Source organism: Rhinopithecus bieti, unplaced genomic scaffold (assembly GCF_001698545.2).
Source record: "Rhinopithecus bieti isolate Rb0 unplaced genomic scaffold, ASM169854v2 scaffold_22522, whole genome shotgun sequence".
Lineage (NCBI taxonomy): Eukaryota > Metazoa > Chordata > Mammalia > Primates > Cercopithecidae > Rhinopithecus > Rhinopithecus bieti.
The window spans coordinates 2,409,406-2,435,838 of NW_016811454.1; the positions used below are offsets into that span (position 1 = coordinate 2,409,406).

The window sequence follows — 26,433 nt, forward strand, 5'->3', positions numbered from 1 at the left end:
AGAAAGTTGAATATTGGCCCCCACTCTCCTCTGGCTTTTAGAGTTTCTGCCGAGAGATCTGCTGTTAGTCTGATGGGCTTCCCTTTGTGGGTAACCCGACCTTTCTCTCTGGCTGCCCTTAACACTTTTCCCCTCATTTCAACCTTGGAGAACCTGATAATTATGTGTCTTGGAGTTGCTGTTCTCGAGGAGTATCTTTGTGATGTTCTCTGTATTCCCTGAATTTGAATGTTGGCCTGCCTTGCTAGGTTGGCGAAGTTCTCCTGGATAATATCCCGAAGAGTGTTTTCCAACTTGATTCCATGCTCCCTGTCATTTTTAGGTACACCAATCAAACGTAGATTTCATCTTTTCACATAGTCCCATATGTGACACTAGAGGAGGCAGTCTGTCCATCCTCAGATCTCAAACTCCATGCTAGGAGAATCACTACTCTCTTCAAAGCTGTCAGACAGGGACGTTTAAGTCTGCAGAAGTTTCTGCTGCCTTTTGTTCAGCTATGCCCTGCCCTCACATGTGGAGTCTATAGATGCAGGCAGACCTCCTTGAGCTGTGGTGGGCTCCACCCAGTTCAAGCTTCTGGGCTGCTCTATTTACCTACTTAAGCCTCAGCAATGGTGGACACCCCTCCCCCAGCCTCGCTGCCACCTTGCAGTTTGATCTCAGAGTGCTATGTTAGCAGTGAGTGAGGCTCCGTGGGTGTGGGACCCTCTAAGCCAGGTGCAGGATATAATCTCCTGGTGTGCCATTCACGAAGACCGCTGGAAAAGGGCAGTATTAGGGTGGGAATGTCCTGATTTTCCAGGTACCATCTGTCACAGCTTCCCTTGGCTAGGAAAGGGAATTCACCGATTCCTTGTGCTTCCCAGGTGAGGTGATCCTGCCCTGCTTTGGCTTGCAGTCCATAGGCTGCACCCACTGTCTGACAAGCCTCAGTGAGATGAACCCAGTACCCCAGTAGGAAATGCAGAAATCACTCATCTTCTGCATTGCTCATGCTGGGAGCTGTAGACTGGAGCTGTTCCTATTCTGCCATATTGGAACCTCCCCTCGGAGCCAGTTTTATAGATTGAGTGATGGGACTCAATTCTTTACCCTTCTCTGTATCCACATCTTTGCCATAACTCAGCCATATGACTTGCTTTGACTAGTGGCCTGTGTGTGGGGTGACAGTGTGCCAGTTTGGAGCCCACAGATTCACCTACTGCCACTGGCCCTCTGACACCTTGAGGCACAAGAGGGACATGCCCCAGCTAGCCTGCTGATCCAAGGAACAGGAGAAAGCAGTGGAGCACACTCAGATCTGCAGAGTTTCAGCGCGATCAAGAGACACCAGTCTGAATCAGAATCCTCCCGAAACCCCAGCTCCCCTGTACAGAGCTATGAGAAAAATAAAGGCTTATTGAGGTATATTACTGAAAATTTATGACTATTTATTATGTGACAAAAGCTAACTAAACGAAGGAGTAAACCAAAGAGGTGTCTATCCAAAGTGCATTTATTTCCCAGTGAAAAAGGCATTATCTCCATATCTAGTCTGAAACAAAAGTGGAAGGGTAAGTGTAAGAAGATAGTTTCTTCAACGAAGCCAGAATTCTAGGTGCAGGGGTATTCCATGTATAGTGTAACGGGGCCTTCTTGGCTTTGCTGTGGGAGACGGCAGACGTTATTCATATCAAGATTATTTTCAGATGGCTAACATTTATCAGCAGCCGGTGACAGGCACTGTGCTAAGCCCTGGACACACATTGTCTCTTTTAGTCTTAACAGCGGCACGAGGAGCCAGGCACCGCTAATTTCACCAAACTGAGGCTGTTGAGGCCGAGCAGCTTGCCTCCATTCACAGGGAGAGAGTAGGTAAGGCAGAATTCAAACTCAGGAAGTCTCCTTGCATGGTATGAGATAATAATGATGGTGGCGAGAGGTGCAAACCTGTATCCTTCCTCTATCATCACTTTACTGTTTTCATCACATTGTGTGGTATTGACTTATTTAATCCTAGAAGTCTACAAAGTAGGTATTATTTATTATCACCATTCTACCGTTGAGGAAATGGGAGACAGCTGGTCAAGACCCTTGCCTACATTTCCATATAGCTAGCAAGGACTGAGTTGGACTTGAACACAGGCCGTCTAGCTAACCAGTACACTATGTTAATAGTTATTAACACATTGCTCACCTCAAGGTGAAAGGACTGAAGCACGATCTTCCTTCTTTTTCTGGAAACCTATAAGCTTCTCTAAGTATTGAAAAGGAAATATGCATTCTTGGCACCATGGTTTTCTTCAAGTGTATAAAATGTGATAAATGGCCTTTAATTTATACTACAATCACTCTCAGGCTCCCCTGAGCTTTCATTCTTGCAAGCACAATTGTCTTATTTGCTGCCTTTATGTTTACTTGTTTTAGTTTTGTTTTCTGATTGTGTACTTTTAGGCTCAACTCTGTCAGTATACAAATTCAGCGGAATCCTAATGGAGTAATAAAAAGTATGCAAAAAAGAATGTGAATCATGATGGGTTTTAGAGGTAACTCTAAAAGTAAAATAACCAGTTAAGGTACAAAATCAGCAGCCAGTTATTCCCCAGATCTGTTCACACATATATTTTCTGTAACTGGCGGGAAAGTCTCTCAGTGGCCTCAAGTCTTCAGACACTTTCTCCATTCAGTCTCTAAGTACAATAGTCACATCTCCAAGTGCCTTCTCAAAGGATGTACAAATGTCATTCCTACCCACCTTAAAAGCAGCGCCTCCATGAATGATGGATTTGATAAAAATCCCCAAGTCTGTTCCAGTTTCTCTGGATTTGTTCCCTTTCAAGCTCACCCCAAGGCCAGCAGAACCTGAATCATTCAGGGGGATCTCAAAGGTGAGCTGCTCGCTTGTCTCCAGGGAGAGTGCACAGCAGTCAGGTTCTCCTTTCTGTTAGGGGAATACACATGAAAAGAATGAAGAGAAGAAAGCAGATTAATATTTCACTCTCTCAGATGACCAGACACAGATGCAATCAGCAGGACAGGATGAATGGACCTCTAACAGCTGTAATCGGCTCCTGGCAGGCAAAGGCTGGTGTTCGTTCTCCACAAGGAGCCACAGTCACATCCATGGAGCAGGGGAAGAGGTCTCAGGGAATAATATTTGGTAACTGTCAATAGAGAGGATCGTTTGGCAAGTCAGAGTGATGCAATCTGAAACAACTCGCAAGCCTTTGGAAATTTAGCAAGATATTCTCCATAATAAACAAGGCTGGACATTAGACTTAGGGTATCCTGGGTATCAGAAGATATCTTAGAGATAATGGAGACTTAACATCTTCACCTTACAGATGAAGAAACAGAGCTTAGTGTAGAAATGTCTTCAAATTCCAGGAAAATATTTGGCAGATATAATTTAAAACATACCATTTACTATGGAAACAACACTATTGGAAAGTTTGTTAATAAGACGCAGAGTACCGAAGAAATGATATCTTATTTTAAAGTTAGAGAAAAATGATTTATAATGGATATCATCAAATGAAATTTCACTTTGTCAAAACTCATGCTTTCAGCCTGCTTCTTTGGGTAGTATAACTCACTGGCATTACATTTTTAAACTTAAACAAAAATGATTATGTACAACAAATATTCATGTCATATTTGACAAATGACATCTAGCCACAAGCATAGTGGTCTCAAGGAACACAGAGTATGGTGGCAAAAGGCTTATTTAGGGTTCAGGTCTCCAGGGAGAAGTAGGAGGTTAATCATATTTGGTCCCTAGTGTTTTCAAATATGCAGCAGTAGGAACAGACAAATGCTGCCCACATAGGATCTTTGTGGGCCTCCCTTCTGCATTCCTCTCAAGCTTGTAGAAGTGTGAAACGGCCATAGTGTTCAACTGAAAATTTTGACAATGAGATACCCCTGGAAATGATCAACTCATTCTAGGTTGGTAGTTCCTTCCTCTCTATAATTATGTCGAGAGACTCTCATCTTAAGGTCACACTGAAGGGACTCTTATGTAAAATTACATATTTAAAAAATTACTATGAATGTCTGAATGTCAGTCACATATAACTATAAAATCAGAAGTAGCAAAGAACCCATAATTAAAACAGGATCAAGAGGTCAGATCACAGCCAGATCAACTGATGTGGCATTTTCAACCCCTCCCCAGATAGAGAAAATCCACATCTAACTTTTAAAGAAATAGTTCTTTCATTTAATTTTCTTATAAGTGAAGTTATCTGTGAAGATTTTGACAATAGGTTGTTCAAAGAAATGAAACTTTATGGCCTAATAAATCTATTACAAGTGAGCTCTTTTAACTAACTCATTATATTGTTGCCTAAAAAACAAATCCCATTATTTGATTCAAACTAGCTGTCTTTTTTCCATTGGAATGCCAGAGTTTAGTACTAAATGTAAACTATTAGCTTTCATCTTTGTCTTTCAAAATGCCCAATTTAAAATCCATAACATTTCACAATCATTTATGTTTCCAGGCCTCTCTGGGATTTGCTTAATTTCAGTCTAATAAAGTTCCACTGAATTGAAGTGCAAATTAAGGAAAAACCATCCTACTGTAAGTTTGTGAACACCATTTCAAGAGAAAAACTAGAAGGGTTCTCTGGCTTTTGTCTATCAGAGACAAAGAGACAAGAACTAGCTTTGCTTCAGTAATTCCTTCAAATCACTTCATTTTATGATGAAATCATTCCTCTTTTGGCAGTTAGATTTAATTTTCCGTAAGACTGACAACCACTGTTTGCACTAACACTTATCACTCATTATTAAAGTGGTAGAAGCAAAATAGAAATCAGGTCGCATTATGGTTATCTTTTCTTTCAAAAATTTTTTTTAAGTCTGTGACATCTGTGATTCAAAAATACAACGGAAACAATACACTGGAGGCTAACAATGATTGACTACTTCATTTCTGAGTACTTTACACATATTAATACACTTATGCTTCACAACAAACCTGTGAGGTTTATTGTTATGTCCATTTCACAGATGAGGAAACTGAGGTGCACAGCAGATAAACGCCATGCTTTCAGTCCAGAAGACTTGGAATGTGGAAGCTTTGTGGGGTTCAGGCACAGCATGGTTCCTGTGTCAGACTCTCTCTCTTTTTCTTCTTTTTTATCTTTTTCTCTAGTGAATAGTTCTGAGTGGTCTGCTACATTTTCATGTTTGACATTATACAATATCCATTTTTGACAAAAGTATACAATTATAAGGTGACACATCTTCTATAAACTATGATGTGGAAGGTGTTTTATTTTTCTTTATAAATGTATATTTTAATTGACAAATCATTTTTTTTTAAAGTTTACTCTGTGGTTTATTTTTAACAAATTTAATTCAGCATCCAGGTATTACTGCTCCACCAGCCAACCGAAGTACTTATTTTTAAAAGTGTATTTCTGACTTTAAACACTTAAATCCATTGTGGTTTATCATATCAATGTATATTTTGGAGCGTGCACAGCTCTGCGAAAGCCTGTTAAAATTTCTTAAAGGAGTCTTGGAAAGGACTCAGCTACAGAGGCGCAGCCCCCTATTTACAGAGAGCATGGATGTAAATTACAGACACCTCATGGCATATACTGAAACTGTCCCTCCTAAAAGGGAGCTGAATTCAGGCCCCAGTGGGGTAAATGTGTCAACCAACCAAGTAAGTTGTTTTGCAGTTAGTACAAACAAAAATCAAGAACTAGCATCTGTGTGGGTGAGTGAGCTCACATTCTGAAATAAGAATAACTTAACCTTGTTTTCTTTTTAATGATTTATTTTTATACTTTAAGTTCTAGCATACAAGTACACAATGTGCAGGTTTGTTACATATGTATACATATGCCATGTTGGTGTGCTGCACCCATTAACTCATCATTTACATTAGGTATTTCTCCTAATGCTATCCCTCCCCTCTCCCCCAAACCCACAACAAGCCCCAGTGTGTGAAGTTCCCCATCCTGAGTCCAGGTGTTCTTACTGTTCAATTCCCACCTATGAGTGAGAACACGCAGTGTTTGCTTTTCTGTCCTTGTGATAGTTTGCTTAGAATAATGGTTTCCAGCTTCATCCATGTCCCTACAAAGGACATGAACTCATCCTTTTTTATGTCAGCATAGTATTCCATGGTGTATATGTGCTACATTTTCTTAATCCAGTCTATCATTGATGGATACTCCGGTTGGTTCCAAGTCTTTGCTGTTGTGAACAGTGCCACAATAAACATACGTGTGCATGTGTCTTTAGAGTAGCATGATTTATAATACTGTGGGTATATCCCCAGTAATGGGATGGCTGGGTCAAATGGTATTTCTAGTTCTAGATCCTTGAAGAATCACCACACTGTCTTCCACAATGGTTGAACTAGTTTACAGTCCCACCAACAGTGTGAAAGTGTTCCTGTTTCTCCACATCCTCTCCAGGACCTGTTGTTTCCTGACGTTTTAATGATAGCCATTCTAACTGGTGTGAGATGGTATCTCACTGTGGTTTTGATTTGCATTTCTCTGATGGCCAGTGATGATGAGTATTTTTTCATGTGTCTGTTGGCTGCATAAATGTCTTCTTTGGAGAAGTGTCTGTTGATATCTTTCGCCCACTTTTTGATGGCGTTGTTTGATTTTTTCTTGTAAACTTGTTTACGCTCTTTGTAGATTCTGGATATTAGCCCTTACTCAGATGGGTAGATTGTAAAAATTTTCTCCCATTCTGTAGGTTGCCTGTTCACTCTGATGGTAGTTTCTTTTGCTGTGCAGAAGCTCTTTAGTTTAACTAGATCCCATTTGTCAATTTTGGCTTTTGTTGCCATTGCTTTTGGTGTTTTAGACATGAAGTCCTTGCCCATGCCTATGTCCTGAATGGTATTGCCTAGGTTTTCTTCTAGGGTTTTTATGGTGTTAGGTCTAACATTTACGTCTTTAATCCATCTTGAATCAATTTTTGTATAAGGTGTAAGGAAGGCATCCAGTTTCAGCTTTCTACATATGCTAGCCAGTTTTCCCAGCACTATTTATTAACTAGGGAATCCTTTCCCCATTTCTTGTTTTTTTCAGGTTTGTCAAAGATCAGATGGTTGTAGATATGTGATATTATTTCTGAGGGCTCTGTTCTGTTCCATTAGTCTATATCTCTGTTTTGATACCAGTACCATGCTGTTTTGGTTACTGTAGCCTTGTAGTATAGTTTGAAGTCAGGTAGCGTGATGCTTCCAGCTTTGTTCTTTTGGCTTAGTATTGTCATGGCAATGTAGGCTCTTTTTTGGTTCCATATGAATTTTAAAGTAGTTTTTTCCAATTCTGTGAAGAAAGTCATTGGTAGCTTGATGGGTATGGCATTGAATCTATAAATTACCTTGGGCAGTATGGCCATTTTCATGATATTGATCTTTCCTATCCATGAGCATGGAATGTTCCTCCATTTTGTTCCAAGATGGCCACATAGGAACAGCTTCAGTCTATAGCTCCCAGCATGAGCGACACAGAAGACGGGTGATTTCTGCATTTCCAACTGAGCTTTGAAGAGAGCAGTGGTTCTCCCAGTACGGAGTTTGAGATCTAAAAACGGACAGACTGTCTTCTCTAGTGGGTCCTGACCCCTGAGTAGCCTAACTGGGAGACACCTCCCAGTCGGGGCTGAATGATACCTCATACAGCGGGGTGCCCCTCTGAGATGAAGCTTCCAGAGGAAGATCAGGTAGCACCATTTGCTGTTCTACAGTATTTGCTATTCTGCAGCCTCCGCTGGTGATACCCAGGCAAACAGGTCTGGAGTGGACCTCCAGCAAACTCCAAGAGACCTGCAGCTGAGGGTCCTGACTGTTAGAAGGAAAACCAACAAACAGAAAGGAGTAGCAGCAACATCAACAAAAAGGACATCCACACCAAAATCCCATCTGTAGGTCACCATCATCAAAGACCAAAGGATAAAACCACAAAGATGGGGAGAAACCAGGACAGAAAAGCTGAAAATTCTAAAAACCAGAGCGCCTCTTCTCCTCAAAAGGAATGCAGCTCCTTGCCAGCAACAGAACAAAGCTGGATGGCGAATGACTTTGACAAGTTGACAGTTGTAGGTTTCAGAAGAACGGTAATAACAAACTTCTCCAAGCTAAAGGAGGATGTACGAATCCATTGCAAAGAAGCTAAAAACCTGAAAAAAGATCAGACGAATAGCTAACTACAATAAACAGCGTAGAGAAGACCCTAAATGATCTGATGGAGCTGAAAACCATGGCTTCAGTAGCCAAATTGATCAAGTGGAAAAAAGGGTATCAGTGATTGAAGATCAAATGAATGAAATGAAGTGAGAAGTTTAGAGAAAAAAGAAGAAAAAGAAGTGAAGAAAGCCTCCAAGAAATATGGGACTATGTGAAAAGACCAAATCTACGTTTGATCGGTGTACCTAAAAGTGACAGGGAGCATGGAATCAAGTTGGAAAACACTCTTCGGGATATTATCCAGGAGAACTTCCCCAACCTAGCAAGGCAGGCCAACATTCAAATTCAGGGAATGAAAGATAGTCCTCAAGAAGAGCAACTCCAAGACACAAAATTGTCAGATTCACCGAGGTTGAAATGAAGGAAAAAATGTTAAGGGCAGCCAGAGAGAAAGGTCGGGTTACCCACAAAGGGAAGCCCATCAGACTAACAGCGGATCTCTTGGCAGAAACTCCACAACCCAGAAGAGAGTGGGGGCAACATTCTTAAAAAGAAGAATTTTCAACCCAGAATTTCATATCCAGCCAAACTAAGCTTCATAAGTCAAGGAGAAATAAAATCTTTTACAGATACGCAAATTCTGAGAGACTCTGTCACCACTAGGCCTGCCTTACAAGAGTTCCTGAGGGAAGCACTAAACATGGAAAGGAACAACTGGTACCAGCCACTACAAAAACATGCCAAATTGTAAAAATCATCAATGCTAGGAAGAAACTGCATGAACTAACGGGCAAAACAACCAGCTAACATCATAATGACAGGATCATATTCACACATAACAATATTAACCTTAAATGTAAATGGACTAAATGCTNCCCAGAATTTCATATCCAGCCAAACTAAGCTTCATAAGTCAAGGAGAAATAAAATCTTTTACAGATACGCAAATTCTGAGAGACTCTGTCACCACTAGGCCTGCCTTACAAGAGTTCCTGAGGGAAGCACTAAACATGGAAAGGAACAACTGGTACCAGCCACTACAAAACATGCCAAATTGTAAAATCATCAATGCTAGGAAGAAACTGCATGAACTAACGGGCAAAACAACCAGCTAACATCATAATGACAGGATCATATTCACACATAACAATATTAACCTTAAATGTAAATGGACTAAATGCTCCAATTAAAAGACACAGACTGGCAAGTTGGATAAAGAGTCAAGACCCATCAGTGTGCTGTATTCAGGAGACCCATCTCACATGCAGAGACACACATAGGCTCAAAATAAAGGGATGGAGGAAGATCTACCAAGCAAAGAGAAAACAAAACAAAGCAAAAAAGCAGGGGTTGCAATCTTAGTCTCTGCTGAAACAGACTTTAGATCAACAAAGATCAAGAGAGACAAAGAAGGCCATTACATAATGGTAAAGGGATTAGTTCCCCAAGAAGAGCTAACTATCCTAAATATATAAGCATGCAATACAGGAGTACCCAGATTCACAAAGCAAGTCCTTAGAGACTTACAAAGAGACTTAGATTCCCACACAATAATAATGGGAGACTTTAACACCCCACTGTCAACATTAGATAGATCAATGAGACAACTTAAGTTAACAAGGATATCCAGGACTTGAACTCAGCTCTCCACCAAGTGGACCTAATAGTCATCTACAGAACTCTCCACGACAAATCAACAGAATATACATTCTTCTCAGCACCACATTGCACTTATTCTAAAATTGACCACATAGTTGGAAGTAAAGCACCTCTCAGAAAACGTAAAAGAACAGAAATCATGACATATCAAAATGATATATGTTTATGGAATACAGTATGGTGTTTTAAACTATGTATACATTGTGGAATAGCTAAATTGAGCTAATTAACATATGCATTACCTTATATTCTTACGAATTTCTGTGTGTGTGTTGAGAACACTTAAATTCTACTCTCCTAGAGATTTTCAAGTATAAACTACAAAGTTATTAACTATTGCCATTATGTAGTAGGATACAGCTCTTGAACTTACTCCTCCTGAGATTGTCTTTTGACCAACATTTCCCCACTCTTCCCCTCCTCTGTGCTTGTAACCACCATTCTTACTCTGTGAGTTAAACTGTCAGACTCTTCACTGCCATACTATACTGTATCCTTGTGTCTCAACTTTTGTCTATCCCATGATTTAACCTACCCTCAAGAAATTCCAGGACAGATTTCTAAAATGACAGCAAGACATTATGCCATATACATTCTCCACACAAGTACAGTTATGTTTTATATCTTTCTTATGCTGTATCAGGCTTAAGCCATAATTAGTGCCCTCTGATAATAGCAAACTTCCCAAATGGTAAAGGAAGCCATTACGGTTAGTTAACACAGCCATTTCCTCTGTTAGAAATAAATGTCCCTTTATCTAACATTAAAAAAAATCAATATGCTGAATGCCTCTCTCCAAGAATCCTGGTTCAACCAGTAACTCTGAAAATTAAACTCAAATCTTGCCAGATAGCATTTTGTAGCAAAATGGAAATGGGTATAAAGTACTACCAAGTGCCCTAAATGCCAGACCTTAGTGATATGATGAACCCCCAAGCAGTGGCAGATCTAAGACCTCGGATTCTCCTGGTTTCCATCTTCAGGCAACGGCTCTTTCCACTCGCAGATATCAAGTGCACGCACACACACACTCACACAAACACACACGCACACACACACAAAGGCTGGCTGGCATTGTAAGGGAAATCTTGTGAATTTCATTTATGTTTAAAATCTTTTCATTACTTGTTATTCTTTGCCACTAGAGGCCCTGTCTCTAGATACAACATCCTTGAGATTCCCAGAGCCAGGCCGAGAATGGATGCTCTAATGCCTCCCCTGTATAGGTGTAGGCCTAATGCCCCCCCTGCATAGGTGTAGGCCTAATGCCCAGCACCTGCCCAGGGCTGGTCACACAGAACCCTCAGCTTAGGCTTTTTCAACCTTGCCACAACTGATATTTGAAGGCTGCTAATTTTTTGTTGTGGGTGTCTGTCCAATGCATTGCACGATATTTGACCAAGTCCTTGGCTACAACCCACCAGATGTTAGGAGTACCCCCTTCCCTAAGCTGTGACAACTAAAATGCCTTCAAACATTGCCAAATGTCGCCTGTGGTCAAAATCACCTCCAATTAAAAACTACTGCCCTGAATCAACAATTGGGAAATCAAAGCAACCAGGACCCAGAAGGTGTTTTAGCAACAGGCTGCATTGCTGCCTGTTCATATGTTTCCAAGTCTCAGCAGTTTTTACTGAGAGGGATGTCAGATGTCTCTGAGTGGAGGAAACAAGAGATACTTCAGCACAATTAAGATGAAAAAGTGTTAGATCCACAGGTTCATGACTGAACACTTAGTTGGTCAGAATGAACTACTGAAGAATCATGTAATTGTTATATTTCTAGTTAAATGGCAGCTAATTTTCCAGAGGAAGTATGATCTCTGTGGGATGAACAGAGTAGGACAGGTGGTAGAAAACAAATGTATTGGTACATATATAAAATGTTTCCTTTTACTCATATAGGAATCCAGGATGGGGCAAGGCATGGTGGCTCATGCCTGTAATCCCAGCGCTTTCAGAAACCGAGGCGGGCAGATGACTTCAGGTCAGGAGTTTGAGACCAGCCTGGCCAACATGGGTTTAAGAATTGGAAAGAGGAAAATGAAGAGTCTACCTGGTCAGGCCTGGCTAGATACACTAACCATTTTTTAGAAAACAAATATCAAAAGTAGTTACTTGGCATGAGAGGAAGAAAGAGAGGAAATAAGATGGATGACTGGGGAGACAGCCATACTATTAGCTTAAGAGTGTTCCAAAAGAGGCCATCTCTGAAATCACAAATGTCTTGTATTGCAAAGCAGTGCCTGATTCACGCATGCAAGTATAAATCCAGCCTTTCAAAGCCCAGGGGAATCCACCAGTCCATAGGGCCAGTGTTCAATTTCCCAGAAGCCCAGCTCAGACCTGAAAGCATCCATGCTGAACCTTTTATGGCCCTCATTTCATTAAATGCTGTGCTCTTGGCTCAGCACGAGCAAGCTCTGGATGTCTTTGCCTTGCCTCCCAAATGTGTAATTAGTCTGTGTTGTGAGCAGCTTACTTTATGCAAGAGTTATGTTTCACATGCAATCATTTTGTCAATTACGAAAACTCAAACAAAAGAGGTTTTTTTTTTTTTTTTTTTTTTTTTTTTTTTTTTAAAGAGTAACTTTTAAAATATATAAAGCAAAAGCCATACCTGGCAATTCTGCCAGGATATTTTATAAGAAGCTTATCCATTGTTAATTTTGCCTAAGTAAATTCTAAGAAATTTAAGGTGACGAAACTTTTGTTACAGCTAAATAAATTTTCACAACAATGAAAGGGTAAGACACCCGCAAGACACTTAATTTTGTGAAATTATTTAATCTTCTGAAGAAGCACTGGGTAGCTATTATAAGCATGAAAGGTTTTTGGCCAATTGGATTATATAAAATTCAGAAAGTGGATATTATCCTAGAGTAGGGATCAGAGGCTCATTCCAACAGCAGGGAGGCATTTTATTTTCAATTGTACTTTTCTGAGGGTAAAGAAAAGAAAAAGATGAGAGATGACCAGGCACATGCCAAAGTAAAAGGTGATCTAAGGAGGATCATCTGTATTATACTAAAGAGTAAAAGACATTTCCCTTACTACTGCTGATGATGTAATCTTGGTGATTTACAAGTAGGTAGATGATCTGTTAAAGTATTTCACCCTCTAGACAATACAGACTATATAGACAGACAATATAGATGATAGACCGTAGATAGACAAAAGACTATATGGATAGATAGACAATATAGACTATATAGTCTAGAGGGCAAAATACATTAGAATACAGACAATATTATATATACTCTATATTGTCTATAGATAAAAAAAGAATACAGACTATGTATGTCTGTATTGTCTGTATAGCCCTATGATCTCTGATATATATTAGAAAACCCACACACATCTGAAATGTACCCTAATTTGTTGAGAGTTAACTCAAAATTCAATATTATGTCACTCATAAAGAAAGGAAAAACGTAAGTTAACGTTGCAATAAGTAAGAGAAGAGTTTCACAGAGCTCAGTGTAACCAGTTCTGGTATTTACTTTCGGTAAAAGAAAACTTTTAAGATGTAGGTCATAGTTAGTTCAATAATGTCAACATCTGAAATATATGTCCTTATGTGACTTCCCGAAATCTGTATCTATTCATTTGAAATAATTTTCGACGACAGATATGAGTGAGAAAATTCTAGACATTATTTATAATTGAGACATTTTTCACGTTTTCAAAACCCATCCCCACGAAAGGGGGTAGATGGAGGAAACTACTAAAAGCAAGAGCTGATCTCCAACTCAACTTACCAAAAACCAACTTTCTTTAAGTAAAGGATTAATCTAATACTAGAAAATAAATATCAGAAAATGGCCGTTCCATATTGTCTGTTCAATGTAACATTTAGTCAGTACCTTAATGTAATATTGTACCTTAATATGATATTGAGTCAGAGATTAAAACTAACAAAAGTAAAACAAGTCAGAATTAAGATTCCTGTAGTAACCCTCTCCCCCTAAATATAGTATATAACCTTGAAAGATCAGAAAATTCAATGGTTTAGTGACACAATTTTTTTCCTTTCCAGATAAAGATTAAAGAAGTAAATACAATATTTTATGTCATGAAAAACAACAAATAGAAATTTTATAATTTAGACAACATGAAATTACACAACAAGAACTTGCTTTGTTGATACTGAGGAACAATAGGACTTTTGGTTTGCTTTTATTTCTTTCAGTTAAAAGTAGATTAGAGAAACCTGATTAGATGTGTCTTAAGTATTATATTTTACATGCAATAATTTAGTGATTAAAATACATGACTATGGCCAGGCACGGTGGCTCATGCCTGTAATCCCAGGACTTTCGGAGGCCAAGGCGGGCAGAACACTTGAGGTCAGGAGTTTGAGACCAGCCTGGCCAACATGGCAAAACCCCGTCCCTACTAAAAATACAAAAAATTAGCCAGGTGGTGGCGCATGCCTATAATCCCAGCTACTCAGGAAGCTGAGGCAGGAGAATCCCTTGAACCCAGGAGATGAAGGATACAGTGAGCCGAAATCGCTCCATGCATTCCAGCCTGGGCAACAGAGTGAGACCACATATCAAAAACAAAACAAAACAAAACAAAACAAAACAAAACAAAAGAATGTGTCCTTTTATATGAACATAAGATTCAAGAACAAACAATATGATGTAACAATTTAATTACCTTAAAAGAGAGTGTAATGGGCCTGATCCTGAGAAGTAGCCCATTTGAGAAGCTGGGCCCTTAGGAAAATACTTCCAATATCTTTGCTATCACAAACTCTTTGATGCCAGGCTACCTGCATTTAACATCTTTAAAAGATAGCACAATATCAAGGACAAGAGTGAAACATAAATGACAGTACAGAGCATCTCACTAAAGTGAGCACATGGGCTATGGTGCCTGCTCTATCCACAGACCAGACTTTCACCCAGGAAGCAAGGGTGGCACCAAATGATGTGCAGGTGCCTTCTGCTGTGGACAGTCAATCCGCAGGCTGCTGGTGCTTCCCAAGGAGGTCTGGCCCAAGGCTGTGTCCATTTAGGGCTGGCTTCAGAAACCAACTATGTCAACCAAACTGGCTCCCTCTAAGACTTGGATCAATCCAATGTCTAATATACAGGCTCTCAGCCATCGCATATGGGGAGAGAATGCGGGTGTCTATGATGAAAAAATCCGGGGAAAAGGTTTTTTTTTAATTTTTTTTTTTAGACTTCTTGGAGGCTATTTTTAAAGTTAAAACATATTCAGAGTCTCTGAGAGAGAGACAGAGTATGCAGGCCTTCCTAAATTCCCTGGCCATGAAAACAGCTTTACACGGAGCACGCCATAGAAATTTTCCCTACCATACACTTGAAGGAATGGTGCCTTAGAAAACATGGGGGAGGATCAGCTAGAGGGAAAGGAGAAGAAGACAGAGATACCTTGTAGGTCACCAACAAGGTCTGAGAGATGCCACAGAGCTGCATGATTAAACCTTCCAGTTTCATTATTTCTACATCACCCTTTTGTGTAAATGACATATTCCACAATTAGTATTAAAAACAGAGTATCACAGAAGTGGAGTACGGTCTCATGCTGGCTTTTAAAAGATGCAGAGCAGCAGGTACATTCTGAAATTTGTAGAATTGAGTCTTTATTCCATAAATGGATAAATGATGTTTTATTTCCATATGAGAAATTTCTTTCTCTTTCTTTTGCGGGGGCGGTGGGGGGTTGGATTGGGAAGTTTCTGTACAGAAAGATAATGAGTTACTGGTTATTTTCATTGAGATCTTAGGAAGTGCAACAGTTATAAAATAAAATCTTAAACCAGTAGAGTAGAAATTTAAGAGTGTTCTACACAGCCACCTCCAGTTTAGGTACATATGCCATTATTTAGGGTACAATAATTCTCTTAATAAAGATAATATAGCTTCCTTCCCAACTCAAGGATTTTAAAGGCAGGGATTACATCTCAATCATCTTCATTTTCCTTAGAGGACTCAGTAAATGTATTTCACTTTAAGGCTCAGGGAGTAACATTTATTAAGTTATGCTTTAATGTAGTAACAGTACTACCACAGCCTCAAAAGAGGCAGTATTTTGTAGGGGCATGAGGGGGGAGTTTCTGTTCGATGGTTAAAGCTTCTAAGAAAATCAAATGATTAAGCATAGCCATTTTTACTACATCCTTTTCTCTGATGTTTGAATTGCATCTAATGTGATTCCTGCTGGATACCAATCCCCTTTAGTATGCTGTTAATGATAAATAATTCTAAATTCCAAATAGAGATTGAGAAATCTCAGTGGGTAACAAACACTTAAAATTCACAGTACATGTTCACTCTTTCATGAAAAAGTTCTTACCATATATACAACATGTCATTTGTAGATAAAAACATATAATTTGCCCTTTTATCTTAATAATTAAATCAATTACTCTGTTAAAATTGTCACATATAACTGACTATAAATAAGTCATTTAGGTCGTATAGAGGATGAAAAATCCATTAAAATTAAAATGTGAATGTATCTTCCTATCATCATACTACAAACAAACTGAAGGGAGAGGGCAAATCTACTCAGAATTAATTCATAGGGAAAAGTGAAGGAATGTATCAGTCAGCTATTGTCACAAAAATGCTGCATAACAAATCATCCCCAAATTATGATATGCACAATAAAGCATTTATACTTGGCTCGGATATCTACAGGTTGGCTGAGGTTTGGTTGATCTACACTAGGCTCATGCAGGCTTGCCTCCAAGCTATGAATTAGGTATGTGTCTGCTCCACATATCTCCCATCTTCCTTGGACCACCAGATGCCTGAAGTATATTTATCACATGATAAAAGGAAACAAAAACAAAATAACCTTTCAAGCATTTGCTCACATGATATCTGCTAACATCTTATTGGCCAAATGAATTCACATGGCTAAGTCCACAGCCTATGGTTGGAAAGTACTCTCCAAGTACCATGGGGCTCTGCCAAAAGTATGGCTATATGTGCTGCAATTTGAAAGTAAAGAATAAAGCTAATAATCCCATCCACCAACTGGATGCCATTTTTAGGGGGAGGAGGGTGGAACACATGGGACCTATCAAGGGTTAATGATAGAATATAGAATTTATATTTCTCTGAATCACATCTTTCCCTTCTCTTATGTATCACATTTTCTATTTGACACATATTGCTTCTATGCTCTGAACCTCAGAGTAGCTTCTTGGTTTGTGAGATTTTCCCAAAGTAAGGAAATACATAGCCTAGATTCAGGAAAATTCTTCCTGCATATCCCTGCACTGCTCATGCCAGGTTCTTGAAGGGGATTGTTCAGGTAGCTCCAGAGCCCTAAAATACTGCCTCAGGCTACTGAATATTGTCTTTTATTTCACATTATTCTTCCTCAGTATTCATCTTCCAAGTGTTCCTCTCCCATGCTGTTGTATGTATAGAAAAGCAGGACGGGGTAAGGGAGCAATTTCTATGGCCTTAATTCCTGTAAAATCAGTGTGTAATTACAAGAAGTTTAAAAGTTCAGCACACTTCCAATCAATATTTTGCTAGATGTAGGTTGAGGACTTCTTTCTTCCCTGAACTAATGGATCTTAATTTTCCAACAAAGTTAAGTATGCTTCAAAGACTAAAGAAGGACTATCTCAGTTCAGTTCATGCCTAAGGAATTAATTTTTTCAAATTAATCCATCACAGCCCCGTTTTACTTGGTGATGCATGAAAAGAAAGACTCATCTAAGCACCACAAGTGGATGAATCTTTTTAGTCAATCATTTCCCTGATGGCGCAAACCCACAATTTTTATGATGCTTAATGAAATCATACATAAGGAAAAAAACACATTCCATGTGTGTATATATCAAGTGCTGACATTATTTTCAACTCAAAAGAAATTTCACAATGAAGGGGTAATGGAATTAAGAATTCTTTGCACAATATTTCAAAATACGCTTTGTGTCTCAGCATACAAGCTGCCTCTTCTTTTAACTCTTCCTTGACCTTATCAGCACAGAAACAATCTGCCCTTCTCGGAGCTCCCATTTCACCTGTGTTTTCCCATTCTGATGATTCTCATCACTGTCTTACAATTATTTGCCAGCTGTCTATCTTATTTATTTATTTATTTATTTATTTATTTATTTATTTATTTAATTTATTTATTTAGAGACCAAGTCTCACCCTGGCACCCAGGCTGGAGTGCAATGGTGCAATCTCGGCTCACTGCAACCCCTGCAGGTTCAAACGATTCTCCTGCCTCAGCTTCCTGAGTAGGTGGGATGACAGGCATGCATCACCATGCCTGACTAATTTTTGTATTTTTAGTAGAGAAACATGATTTCACCATGTTGACCAGGCTGGTCTGGAACTCCTGAACTCTTGATCCACCCACCTCGGCCTCCCAAAGTTGGGATTACAGGTGTGAGCCACTGTGCCTGGCAGCCTGTCTATCTTAACTCTGCTATACAACTGTGATCTCAAGGGCAGAAATTAAGTTTAATCCAATTTTGAATCCTGTTTAGCGTCCAGCAGAATCACCTAATAAGTATTTGTTATGCGATGACTTCATACATTTTTCATTGACACTACTCTCCCACGATACCTCTTTGAAATAATGGCATTTAAATTCCCTCCCAAAAGTGACTACTATGTCTTGCATCTTATCTACCAAAATCATAGTTTTCAACACCTCTCACCTAAACTTTTTATCATGTTTATTAAAGGAAACTGGAATTAATCAAATGTTACATATACCTTCTTTAACTATTTAAATGGGATTCTCTCCACCTAAAACTCATGTTCTCCCTTTTCCCTGCTTTGCCACCCACCAGCAAACTCTTACCTATCAAATCCCATCTTAATTGCCACCTGCTGTTTGTGGCTCTCATCTAGGTCTTCAAAACACTATACGTAATAAAAGTATAGCACTAATCACATTGTATCATGGTTATTTATTATTATATACATCTTTAAGACCTTTAATTAAGGGCAACAGAGACCACTCCATTTTTATGTTTATGCCACTATCCCTTATCCCAATGCCATGCCTAAGAACAAGTGTATGGTATATATTTTTTAAAGAACATTGTCAACAAGTGCTCCTGCAGTTACTTCTTCCATTGTTGCTCAATATGCACCATGTTTTCATTAAAATTAGAAAACAGTTCAGAAACTAATTCAGCTTCTAGTTTCAATACTTTATAATACCATTTTATAGATTGGTAGTGCCTTTGGTGAAAATAAGATTCATTATAACCACCATCACCATCATCAAATGGTATTTTTGGAATACTAGATAATATATTTGGCATATCTACAGCAACAAAGTGATTCTCCTTTTTCCATTGCCATAATAGTGCTGAGCATAATCATAACCTGTTTGCACTTTGATGCCCATGAAGGGCTGAGCCATGCAATAAAATAGCTTGCAAATGTTTCTAAGATCTTACATTTACTTTGGCTCATTTGATCACCATATCCGCTTCTCAGTTTTGATATGGGGTGGAGTAAATCTGTCATTCACTTCTACTTTATTATGACAGCTGGTGCTATTTGGCAACTACCCTGTTCAAATTAACCCAAAAAAAGCATTTTTTCACATTTAAAACTAAGACTATGTCTACATCAACACCTAAACAATTGATTGAAAAGTTTAAATTCACTCAGTGAGCAAATTCATTTGTTCTAAATAAAACTGAAAAGCCAACTAAAAGCGTCTTTGACAGTTGGTGGTGCTTTTTTTCCCTTAAATAATGGAGTCGGGAAGCAGTTTGTAAGCAAGCACAAACTAACGCACTCTTAATATATTCAGTATCTCCCAGTTTTTGTCCGTTCAAAACCGTTGCACATTAGGTACAGATAATTCAAAATACTTTTATACTCTATTTCACCCGAAAGAAGAACCAAACTCGTAATTCAACTATGCTAATGACTGTTAAAAGAAACACCTGACCAATTACTTTCTTGTTAAGGTGGTTCTTGATGCCATCCTTTATCCCGGTGGATGTAGAGTTCTTCCCATAATTTTAGCCACATCAAAAGTCGGGCACTAGCTAAATAAATATGTATGATTTATAAAGGGAGCCATATTTTAGCAACACAAAACTAGTGGCCTAATATTTAATGAAGACTGTATGTTCAGATGCCTTTTCAACTTAATTGTTTTCTGCTAAATCGTAGAAGAAAATCTTAACCTACCAAAAAAATACTGAGAGATATAACAAAAGAATGAAAAATTATAGATTTATGAATAGGTACAAATCATTTACTAATATGCTATAATTCGATATGCATATCTTTTAAAACCATTATTCAGCATAACGGTACACAATGTACTTTGTCTAGATCTCTAACTACTTCAAAATAATAATCTGGCTAGAAAAACTGCAACTTTTTGAGAAACATTATAGTATTCTAAGAATCTGTTGTATAAGGCAACATATAAATATATATACTAACATCCTATAGGATGATGCTCCCATTATATAATCATATAAAGAGAAACAGATTTGGAAACTAAAAAAAAAAAAAAAAAAATATATACACATATTATAACATTTTTTTTTCGACACTCTCATATATTAGGAAATATGGTAATTTAAATGTCCTACTCAATACGCATGGCTCAAATCATATTACATATGTCTCCCTGGGACCATACTTTCAATTAAACCTTTTTTTCATCGCAAGAATGCTGTTCCTCATTGACCACGTCGTGCTTTTTATCTGTGAATTTATGATATACATGCAGCATCTCCTCACAGGGGCAGAATGGCGCTTATACATCCTTATTGTACATTATACCGAGAAGAGAAGTGAAACAAAATTAGGCTCGCTGGCGGCCAAGCCAGGAAGGAAACTGCATTTGTTTAACACAGCGAGAGGACCTTTCCTACTGAGCCAGTGGGCCTTGGCCATTCTCTTGCGCTGGCCTCTCAATGTGCTGGCTGCCCCTGGCCTGGCTGTGTGCTTCTGATAAGAGATACCAACTCGCATTGAGAGCTATTGACGCTGAGAGCAAGGAGCAACGTAATCTTTGGGATTTTTCAAAGGTTTGTGAAGGAAGTAAGACATTCACCTGCGATTCAGTATTTCTTTTCTGGCAAGAACACGGCCTAAGCAGGTTAAAGAGGAAGCCTCTGAACTGCTATCTGACAGGAAAAGCTTGGCTTCCTAATAAGTAAGCCAGCCAGCTGTTTGCAGCTTTTTGCCTTTTACTCTTTCAGCAGGCTAGGAAACACATGTATGGTTCTATTGTTAGAAGGGCACAATAATACTGAGCATGTTATTACGCTTTCGTTGGGTTCGTGGTGGGCTTGTTTTTCCTGGTTGCACTTGTGCGCAACTTAACACGCATGAAACAACAATTACATTTATTTTTATGATCATACTCAGTTATACAGCTGAAACAAAGCTCTGTCAAGTACACTTCTATGTCTTTATGATAGAGAATGAAGTCTCTTGTTATGTATATGCCCAAACATGAAAGCAAATGTAGCAGACTTCATCTTTAGTTCCTTGCAGGCCTACATAGTCTAAAATTATTCAAGTTAATTTTTATATTAATATTAATATTTATTAATATTTATTTATATAATTTATTTACAACGCTAATACGCAAGAGCGGAATTGAGGTGATTGCATTATAATTACATTTGAAATACAAAGCCCAGTTTTCAACAAGTTGCTAGTGTTGACATAGTCATATTTTCTAATAGAAGAATCCAGAACCCAGAGTTTTTTTTTTTTTAATTTTATTAAAGGTGGCCAAAACCTTAATGAATAATGTTTGTAATTCATTCATTTTAATGAGTAATGGAAACAAGCTTTAAATAGACAATGACTGTGGGTGTGGGTACAGAAAAGGTAATTTCTAGTTAGAAAACAGGCTGATGCCATAAGTTTGTCTGTAAACTTGGTGCCTGCAGGTTGAATCTTTGTTTTTCGTAAAAATATACTAATAAATTTGGCTACATTTCTCTCTTAGCCAAGAGTGCTTGTTTACTCCATGGTATCTCCAAAACGTACCAGTAAGTAATAATTTGCATTCTATTGGATGGGTCATATTTAATCACGTTCTAGGGGAGAATACACTGAAACCTCCAATTCAGGAATGAAGGATCACACTTCCCTCTGAGCTGGATATGGCAGTGAAGTCCCTTATGCTACCCACAGCAGTGGTGGCGTCAGTAGAGGATTGGAGGAAGGGCTCCATCTGTGCCTACTACTATGGCAACAAGCGTTGCCATGGCAGGGGTCGAAGAGGTAGCCATGAGAAAGATATCTGTTGGCAATCTGTTAGCTCCACATCTACTTAAGATAAGGTACTCTCTAGGTCAAATGTTCCCCAGGCATTCGAACTATGGAACAAACACTCAGAAGGGAATTCATGCAGCCCATTCCCATTCATATATACAGATCTTTCATAATTTGGGCACTGTCTGTATTGAGTGTCATGCCAAGATTTGATGCACAGAAACTTAGAGGGTATTTTGGAATAGGAAAGAATCTTAAAAGACAATTCAGTTCAATTTCCTCCTTTTACAGATAAGAAAATTCTTCTCCCTCTTTATTGTCAAATTATCTTTTTTGATAATCTTAGCATTTAAATACTAAAATTTAGCTTATTAATCTATACAACCGAACTTCTATTCTTCAACCCCAATTCAGATTGTAGGTGTCTAAGAGAGTAATTCTCTATGTGAGGTGGGAGAAGAGAGGGAGGGGAAAACACTATTCTTTATCTAGGGAGACACGTGTCCGGCATGAGAGAGAAATGCATGTATATGTCAAGAGCCACAACGTTTTAGGTAAAAATGCTACTAAACAGCAATGTAGTGGAAAGGAGCATGCCTCACTTACTCTGTATCTCCAACATTGTATTTGCATAAAAAATAAGAATTTATGGGAAAATAAGAATAAGAATTATTGGGAAAAGAATTTCCCAATAAGAAATTCATGAATGGAATTAAGACTCAGGAAATTAAATGACCATTTGAAACTCAACCATCTACTGACAGTCCTAGGCCAATAACTTGAATCTTCCATCCCTGACCAATGCTTATTCAGCTATAGAACAGTGCACACTCCTACTTCCCTAATCTAACGTGGGAGACTGTAACAACATCGGACTCCATGAATTATATATCCTTGAAATGTGATTTGGTACTCTTTCCATCCAGACAGGGAATATATTCCTCCATCCCTGGGATCTTGCCTGGCCTTGTGACTTGACCTTGTTTTGACCAAAAGGATGAAGCAGAAGTGACAATGCAACTTCCAAAGTTAAGACTTATGAGCCCTACATCTTCTGCTTTTGTTGTCTTGGAAAATGCCATGTAAGGACACTGAACTAGCCTTTTGGAGGGTGGGAGGGTACATGAAGGAGGACCATGGTGTCCCACCCAACAGCTATTAGAGTACCAACTGACAGACACGTGTAAGGAAGGCCATCCTGGACCTTCCTGCCCAGCAGACTCTCTGGTTCAATGCAGCTCCATGCATAAGTCTAAACGAAACTGGCAGGGGAAGAAGTCACACAACCCAGAGAACTGTGAGAAAGAATAAAACATAATTTTAACCCTTAAAGTGGTGGGTAGTTGGTTAAACAGCAAGAGATAACTAAAACATAGAACTTATAAAGGAGGGCATTAATTTGATTTTAAATTCACATTTGATGGGTTTTTAAAAAATATATGGTCTGGTTACCGACTTTAAAAGATAGCATAAGTGGCCAACAATATTGTCACTCTAACAAAAATGTTCCTTTCTGTTCCTTTCCTTCCTTTTCCTCAGTTTTCTTTTCTGCCTTCGGAAAGATGTTTCTTACTCATTCTTTGTCCACATTTCTGGAAGTTTTTTCTCTTCTTGCTTCTTTGAATCTATCTAGGGCCTGACCAGAGTCCCACTTCATAAATGAAATCCTTCATGATTTTAAAGTCCTTTGACTTTTAAAGCCTTGTGACTTTAAAGAACTTTAATTTCTTCCTCTTTATAACTTTTATGCCCTTATTAGCCCCTGAACCTCTTCCTTAAACTCGTGTAACTATTTTTCTTTCATTAGCTTTCCCTACTGACAGGTACCACGCTATATTCTTATATTGTTTCTCTAATACCACTTAGCATGATCTATGCACTCCTGGAGTTAAAGAATCATGTTTTAGTACATTTTAGAATACGCACTGCATGGAATAGCATCTAGCAAAAATAAACATTCAATAAATATTTGATCAGCTAAACTGGGAACAGTAGGTGTTCAGTAAATATTTGTTGAACAATTGATTCCTGTCATCTCCAATGTGGACCCAGAAAAAAGGGAAATAGAGGTGGAAGATGGCAATTCTTCTGAACATCAACCTTTCTTTGATTATCATAGAAGAGAAACATTTGATTTTGGAGAGATAGAGTGAAAGTAAATCAAGGTTAAGATGTTTTGGCTCGCTGTTTTCTGTGGTGCTGTTTTTTGTTTGTTTGCTTTTGGTTCATTTGTTTCTGTTTGTTTTTCTCCTCCAGTGGGAGTCAAGGGTCTAAAGATGAAATATATAGCTGCTGGGAAGGAGAGAAGGGAGAAAGCCAGCCCTTTCAAGTCATGTGGAAAGTCTGTAACTTACCTGTAGGGTGCTAAGGCAGGCGTTTCCATAAGTCAGGAACCATAGGCTCCAATATTTACGAGACGAATGCATAGCATAGGCAGCTTTGCTGTTCTCAAAGCTGATACCTTTCTCCATTCTACTGCCATCACTGCCATCTTCAATGGTATTTAATGTAACTTAATGTAATATACTATTATGTCCACCACTACCTGGCATAGTAAATACGCTCTGTATAGTTGAGAAATACATGGAGTGTTATTTATTTCCAGAAAGGTACGATGGGAGGTCAGAAGCAAGAATGGAAAGAAAAGGAGGAAGGTAAAGGGGAGAAAGAGGAAATACAAGAAAATTGAAACAACATTTCAAGCTGTTAAACAATCTTTTTTTTTGGTGTGGGAGGGTGGTGCTAAACCTCCAAGAAATGCAAAGAATTAATTACAGAAAGACTAGGTGATAAAAGTCCTTCATATAACTCAATAAGTGGCCAGGAAACATAATTGAACTCGTTTGTAATTGAATATCCTGCCATTCGGGGCAGATTTTAAGAAGGGTAAACTTAAAGAGATATAACAATATTAAATGTTCTTTTGTCTTTTTAACATATGGGATAAAACATTCCTTTTAAAGAGAGAGCTGGGACTGTGGTGGGGCTTCATTTAGGTAGCAGCAAGAATTGACTCGTATGTAATGTGTACTTGAATATCTTAATTTAAATAATTATAATATCTTAAAGAAAAATGCATCTTAACCCCTGCGATGTTTGATTGTATCTGACAGGTTCAGTAAAAGGGCACCTATCTACTGCTGCATTATGTGTCATATGTTCTGCACACTCATTAAAAATAATGAGAACATATTTAAAAGTCATTGCCCAGAGAATCTTTGGAGACGGGGCAGGAGAAGGAGTAAGTGGCAACAGATTGTTATTTAAGTGTCTATCTCTGTTTTATCAGCCCTTAGGAAAAAAAAAAAAAAAAAAAAAAAAGGTGATCTTAAGCTGATATTCTTTAATGATAAAGATCACACATTTTCCTGGAAAAACAGGCAGATGAAACATGTTCAGACTTCTAACTATACTCTCAAAATGAGATGGACTGTAGTGACAATTTCACATGTGTGGTATTTACTTTGATACCAACCAGAAAAGTCAACCACCATCAATTAAGGCAGTATTTTTTTCCCTAATCTTTAAGTATCCTTTACAAAATGAACACATTTCCTTATCTTACACCAAATGTACCTTAACAAATGTACTGATCACAGGCATCGAGGCAATTAAGCAAATCGAGGTTGTCCCCTGAGTTTTGTAACAAACTTCTTATCCAGCTTGCTCCAAATCAACAGCTGGCCTAAATTACTGGTAACATTTGGCTAACTGGGTGACAAGAAGGATATAGTAGGTGGTTGGTCACAATATGACTTTTTCTGAGCTGTTTAAATATACATATATTCAGAAAATTCTTTTTCTCCAGCCTCCAGAAGCTTAATCATAGCCACAGTGGCCACTAATAAGACATACGTCATACACCATGAAAATGAGGCCAAATCTCATAGCTCTTCACTGTTAACCTTGCAAGACAATGTATTTAGGCCCCAGTCTTCTGAAATATCATGAGAGCTTTACAGCATAGAACTCTCCTTCTTCCACTACCTTCCAATCTCCAACAAAACCTGTCTTGTGATAAAAGCTATTAAGTATGTACTTTCTGACACCTGGAAGCCATATGACCTGGCCAAATCACCCTGCACTTCCTCCATCTGTTTTAATAATGCTGAACCACAGCATTTATCATCATCTATTTTATCAAGACTAGATTTTGCTGACAATAGTTCAGTAGAATTCTTCCAGATATAAGTACTTCTTAGGGAGTAGCAAATGACCATTAATCCCTTGGCCTTGTGGGCTATTGAGCACATTCAAAAAGCTGGCCACGAATAAGGACCCAGTCTCTGAGCACACTGCACAAGTGAGAGAAGGTACAGTGTTTACTCAGTGAGGTGGAAGTCTTACTTAAAAGCTATTTCCGACTTTGTTTTTTGAGACAGGGTCTCAT

The 26,433-nt window shown here is 38.5% G+C and overlaps 1 protein-coding gene across 3 annotated transcripts in view; it reads right to left on the reverse strand.

Annotated features, from left to right (window-relative positions):
• The window catches only part of PARD3B (par-3 family cell polarity regulator beta), a 1,116,980-nt gene that overhangs the window by 483,655 nt on the left and 606,892 nt on the right, over positions 1-26,433 (reverse strand). For 2 of the 3 annotated variants that reach the window (XM_017893928.1, XM_017893931.1), the window contains one exon: positions 2,738-2,923. The exons of the other annotated variant lie outside the window; for it this stretch is intronic. In XM_017893928.1, coding sequence (XP_017749417.1) covers positions 2,738-2,923 — 186 coding nt within the window. The remainder of the gene's footprint in view (positions 1-2,737; positions 2,924-26,433) is intronic. 3 annotated transcript variants of the gene reach the window in all.